Raw genomic sequence first — 6,202 nt, 5'->3', positions numbered from 1 at the left:
AGTCTTTGGTTCTAAACCTATTCCTATCATGATCCACGACCTATATGCCTTTTTATCCATTTTTATTATTATTATTTATTTTATTTTTGAATGTAATCACTTAAATTCAATTTAAATTAAATAAAATAGTAAAGATATAAGAAGATTTGATTTTTGGTTTATTTTGTGGATCCAATATTCAACTTAATTTATGGCCAAAGAGATTGGAGAAGATTGGCAAAAAATAGCAACATTAAGATTTGATTTTCAATCAAATAGTTGTATATTTCCATGTCATCAAAAGGGTGGATTTTTCTCAAGTTTTTGACCTAAATCATTCATATATATATTGACACTATTTTCGCAGCCAGGGGGACAAAAAATTGGAGGAGAATTGGCCAAGAGAATAGGGTTCCAAAGCTTCCAAAAAATCAAAGAACTAGGGCAAATTCGAAACCCCTGTTGCAGCCAGTTTCAAGCAATCTCAAGCATCACAATTATTTCTTTGAAGCTTTTAGGGCGTGACCATATCATATTCATCAATCGGAGCACGCAAAATCATAGCCCCATTGCCACGTGTTGTTGATTTTTGATGCAGGGTTAACAATATGCCATTGTTAGGGCATAGAGTTCATGCTCCTCGTATCTCACTCTCCGGGCCGTTTCAAGCCAAGAAAACACCACCATTGAGTTCGTGGCAATCGATTTAGTGGATCTGGGCGTTTAGTCTTTTTGTTTAACATCGTTTTGTAGGTTTTTAACTCTCGAAGGTTTTTTCGTAACAAAATTCATAGCAAAATCTGTAGAGGAATCCGCAGGAAAATCAGAGGAAGAAGATGAACAAGAATGGTGCGTGGCTGTGTCTTATTTGTGGGTCAGCCAATACTCATCCTCTCTCCATGCGTAGCGTAGATCTGTTGGCTAGTCAAAAAGTCAGAACCTCTCTCTCCGCTTCCCATTAGTCACACGCGGTTCTGAGTGGGCCCAGTTTGATTTTCTTTAATTAATAGTGTTTTTATTTATATTAATTGATGGTGAGAGAATTAACAACTCATTAACGCAGCTTAAATGGCAGAGAAGAAACAATGCTACCCCCAAAGACCTGGGTTCGAACCCAGGAGTTTTACACTTTTTCTTTGAATTTCCTCACTTATAGTTCCAGCGCTACGCACCCTGCACTGGCCCATGGTGCGCCCTCTAGTCCCAGCCATTAGATTCCCAACGATCAGGATCTGAAGGTCCAGGATGCGCCTCCACCATGGATACTCAAGGACATGCTACACAGGATCACGCCCAGGTTTATCTTTTTATTTTTATATATTATTTATATAATTATTTAATTAACTTAAGATATTTTTAATATATGTATATATATAATTTGATTTTCAAAATTAATTAATAATAAAATTAATATTAAGATTTTATTTATTATTCGTTTCGATCAAATTAATCGGTCGCGATGGTTAATAATCAATTATTTAATTAGTTAAATAATATATTTAAATAAATTTATTTACTAAGGGTTTTAACCGATTCAATTGGTTGCGATGATTAGTAATCCCTCATTAATTCGTTATTCGTTTTAATCAAACCTATTGATTACGATGATTAATGGTGGATAATTTCCTCCTAATAATCTATTAAAACACATCAATTTGCTAACGGTGATAATCGAATCAATCGATTAGAATAATTAGAAATTCCTTATTTAATTTGTTAATTATGGTGATCAAACCTATTGATCATCGCGATTAATAGAACGTATAATAATCAGGGTTGTACGCCACGTCAAAACACATTTCTTTCACAAAACTAGGAATTTCAAAACTGCGATAAGGTAATTCAAAATACCTTACAAACTACGAATTTCAAAACTGCGATAAGATAATTCAAAATACCTTCACACATTCATACTAATTCTAAGGCGTACAATCCTGCCCCGAACTACGTAGACTCTGATCCTCCATAAGGAGGTACGTAGGCACTTGGTAACAAGGCGAGTCCCCTTCCCCAAAATCTCAATTAGGCTTAAATCTCACTTTTAACCCTATTCACTTTCTGTCATTAGCCATAAACCACAAACCTTACCATAATAATCTTACAAACCTTAAATGCAAACCTTAGGAAAGGGTTAAGGGTGCCTAACACCTTCCCTTGACCTGAATATAATAACTTACCTAGATTTCTTAACTTCGTAGAGTTTCCTATTCGCCCTGGTAGAATAGGTGGCGACTCTAAAATTTATATTTTTAGGGCAGGTTGCTACAACACTAAACCAGCTTCTTCCCCTTCGGCAGTTGAAAATCTCACAATCTTGTTATAACAATTGATGTGAGCATAGTTATATTCTAACCAGTTCATTCCCAAAATTACGTCTAGCCCGGCTAACGGCAAACACGCTAAATCAACAGCAAAGTCCCTATCGAAGATCGACAATGGACACTTTAAACAAACAAGAGATGTAGTCACAAATCCTTTAGCTGCAACCTCAACTACCATCTCGCCATTCATCGAAGATAGCACAAGACCCAATCTTTCAACGCATTCAGCAGCAATAAAACAATGTGTAGCACCAGTATCGATAATGGTAATTAAAGGCATACTATTGATGAAACAAGTACCTCTAATGAGTCTGTCCTCAGTGCCTGTCTGAGTACCAGCCAATGCGAACACCTTACCACCAGCTTGTGCCTTCTTTGTCTTTTGACATTGACTTCCAATATGTCCTTCTTCGCCGCAATTAAAACAAACCACTTCTTCATGTCTACATTCAGACATCATATGACCAGTCTTACCACAACGAAAACACTTCTTAACTTCGTCAGTGCAGTAAGTACTCTTGTGACCATCCTTTCCACACTTAAAACACACAATCAGAGCAGGAGCACCTCCACCACTTGTTATTTGGCCTGGAGCAGCCCTCTGTTTGCCCTTGCCAACTGGAGCGTCATAAGGCTTGCCATGTTGCTGATTCTGCTTGCCTCTTCTATCACTGACAATCTTATAATGAGCAGCATTATCCTCCTCAAAAATTCTGCAGCTGTCTACCAAGTTAGGGAAAATGCGGATTTGCTGATACCCTATAGCCTTCTTGATTTCAGAGCGTAACCTGTTCTCAAACTTGATGCACTTTGAAAATTCTGCACCCTCTCCATTAAAATATGGATAAAATTTGGCCAATTCAGTGAACTTCGCAGCATAATCAGTCACTAACATGTTCCCCTGTTTCAGTTCGAGGAACTCAATTTCTTTCTTACCCCGAACACTCTCAGGATAATACTTTCGCAGAAACTCTCTTCGGAACACAGCCCAAGTGATCTCTTCACCTGCAGCTTCTAATCTCTGCAGAGTTGCTAGCCACCAGTCATCAGCCTCGACTGCTAGCATATGCGTCCCGTAGCAAACTTTATGTGCCTGAGTACAATCCATTATGCGGAAGATCCTCTCAATCTCCTTCAACCACTCCAATGCTCCATCGGGGTCATGCTTGCCTTTGAAGTCCGGCGGGTTCTCCCTCTGGAAGGTAGCCAAACTGCGAGATCCAGCATTCTCACTAGCATTCGGTTGTTGTTTCAGAGCTTGAGCCATAGCCTCCAAAGCAGCAGCAATCGCAACATCATTTCGTCCAGCCATTTCAACTAAGCACTGCAACAGAAACACAGTTAGATAACGAGATTAACAATACTCGATTGTTAGCGACTCAACTACTTGGTAGGACGGACCGACCTGCTCTGATACCAATTGTAACACCCCACTTTCCCATACGAATATATATAATTATAAATACGAAAAATAATCAGAGTAATACAAGTAGGATGTTGTTAGGGACCAAATAGTACTAATTTTCATATAATGTTTTTGGTCCTTTTAACCACTTTTTATTCAATAATCACACTTTTATTCGTACAATTTAATAATTTTGCAATTGTGTTAGTTTTAGATTTAATTGAATAGTTATTTCACATGTTTGTTAGTTTTGTAGTGTTTTTGGAAAAGGTTTGAAGATCATAGGAAATGAAGATGAATTACATGAAGACTTCGAATAGCAAAAGAAGTGCTGCTAAGCCAGTTTGCCCCGCAAACAACCTTTGCGCCGCCAACTGATGAGTGCTGACCAAGTTCAGTTTTGAATTGCATATGATGTGGCAAAGGAAACTCAGTGATTTCCCCGCAAACCACCTTTGCGCCACAAACACAGGGATGCATAATTTGTTCTTTTAATTTGTTGCCACTTGTCATGAGAAAGGGGCTTATCTTTTGAATATGAAAAGTCAGTACGAATTAGGGGTTAATGAGAGAGAGAAAAAAGTGAAGAAAGGATATTCTATTCATTATGAACCAAACATTGAGGCTAGGGTTTTGGGAGAGAAAAGTTTTCAACTTTGTGAGAGATTGATGCTCATAGTTTCTTCTCCATATCTTTTGCTGTCAACCATGGTGATGAGTAGCTAAATCCCACTTTGACAAGATTGGAGGTAGTAGCTATCCTTGTTAACTATGTATTTTCTCTAGCACATTTGTATGAACTTCATTGGTATTGAAATGGATGAATGTTGTTGTTTTATCTTTTATATTTAGATTTGATTTATGATTGAGAAATATATTTCAAGTCTTGGTCTACAACATTTTATCAAGTAGTGAATAAATGCTAGAGATAGATTTATTTGCCACTTTTCTATTTGTATCAAACAATCAAGATTAGTATATTGATAGTTAGAGTGAGAGATCATCTAAAGATTAATATATTAACTTTCACAACTTTGTTTAGACATAAACATTGTTGGGAGGATACTAGAGCATTTCACCACTATTGAAGTTATGCATTTGGTGTTAAATTCACATGGAAGATAGGGGTAGTGAAACCAAACCAATCTTGTCACTCTTTTATCTTTGACCAAGTCTTATTTTATTGCTTACTTTATCTTTTGAATAGAAAAATAGAAACTCAACTCAAACCAACTTTGTGACAAATTGAACTTAAAGCGATAGTAACTATAGACTGGCGGTAATATCACCCAATCTCTGTGGATACGATACAAAAATATTTGCCTTGAATATACTATTCAACAGATGTCACATCTTATAACAAAATCCATCGAAATCATCGCTTTGTTTAATAAGTTTTCATTAAAGTAAAATTCAATACCGCAATGGAAATTAAAACGGCTTATTAGTTCTCATGGCACTTCGGCCTCAACAAATAAATCATCTCCACTAAACATGTGGTCCAACAAAATGTCAAATATCAAGATACGTAACAATTACAAATAACTGAAAGGAAATCAAAAACATAACGCATCCCAAAACTCCCGTGTTACGTATCAGAGCGACTCCTAAGAATCGATCAGGTAACACTCGAAATCCAAGCACTACTCTGGTACCTGGTTATCTGTACTTCCAAGGAAGCACAGATGCAACAACAGAAAAGGGTTGAGAATTACATTCAATAAATATACGGTGAAATATCACATGCTAAGGAGTAGTATTTACACCACATATAGACAGCAATTCACAAACAGATTCCCACACCATCAACAACACAACAACAACGATATATGACATTAACAATCAATTACAAGAAATGCAATGCGACTATCGACACTACATGCATGTGGTACCAACAGAGCATAAGCCCTCAACAATTGCCATTAATTTAGAGGCAATAACAAGGCATAAGCCTTCAACAATGCCAATCCAGGCCAATAACAGGGCATAAGCCCTCAACAACATATGCATGCAATATGGACATCCAATCAACACAATTCAACAACACAAGGCATCAGCCTTCAACTCATTGCCATTTAGGCTATCAACTTTTTCAACAACACGCAACTATGATTTCATTTTTCTTATAGACAACATTCACAACAATCAGCATAAATCTTACTACAACGTTTTATGTCCAAATTTATAACTTTTATAGTCTTCCTATATCTACTTAAGTCTTACTAGTCAAGAGAATTCGGATGGGTACTCATCATACTCAAGAATCGGAAGAAAAATCACAAAAATGGGAAATTCTGCACACTAGCCTGACCATACGCGTACAGCTAGCCCATACGTGTATGCCCCCCTTGCCCATATGCGTCACATACGCGTACCACCAGAACCAGATTTGCACTAAAATTCCTCTTATACGCGTATCACATTCCCATACGCGTATGGCCTCCCTTCCATACGCGTACCATACGCGTTCCACCAGAAGATTGCACTGTGTTGGGAC

At 37.3% G+C, this 6,202-nt stretch overlaps 1 protein-coding gene across 1 annotated transcript; it reads right to left on the bottom strand.

The window, feature by feature from the left end:
- Positions 1 to 2,241: 2,241 nt before the first annotated feature.
- LOC131624882 (uncharacterized) lies at positions 2,242 to 4,185 on the bottom strand. The gene is made up of 2 exons (XM_058895804.1): positions 4,009 to 4,185; positions 2,242 to 3,624 (listed from the first exon to the last, which is right to left on the bottom strand). Exons 1-2 carry the CDS (start codon positions 4,183 to 4,185, stop codon positions 2,242 to 2,244), a joined length of 1,560 nt encoding a protein of 519 aa, XP_058751787.1.
- Positions 4,186 to 6,202: the final 2,017 nt, after the last annotated feature.

This window comes from Vicia villosa, unplaced genomic scaffold (genome assembly GCF_029867415.1).
Source record: "Vicia villosa cultivar HV-30 ecotype Madison, WI unplaced genomic scaffold, Vvil1.0 ctg.000168F_1_1, whole genome shotgun sequence".
Taxonomy (NCBI): Eukaryota; Viridiplantae; Streptophyta; class Magnoliopsida; order Fabales; family Fabaceae; genus Vicia; species Vicia villosa.
This window is presented reverse-complemented; position numbering and strand designations above follow the sequence as displayed.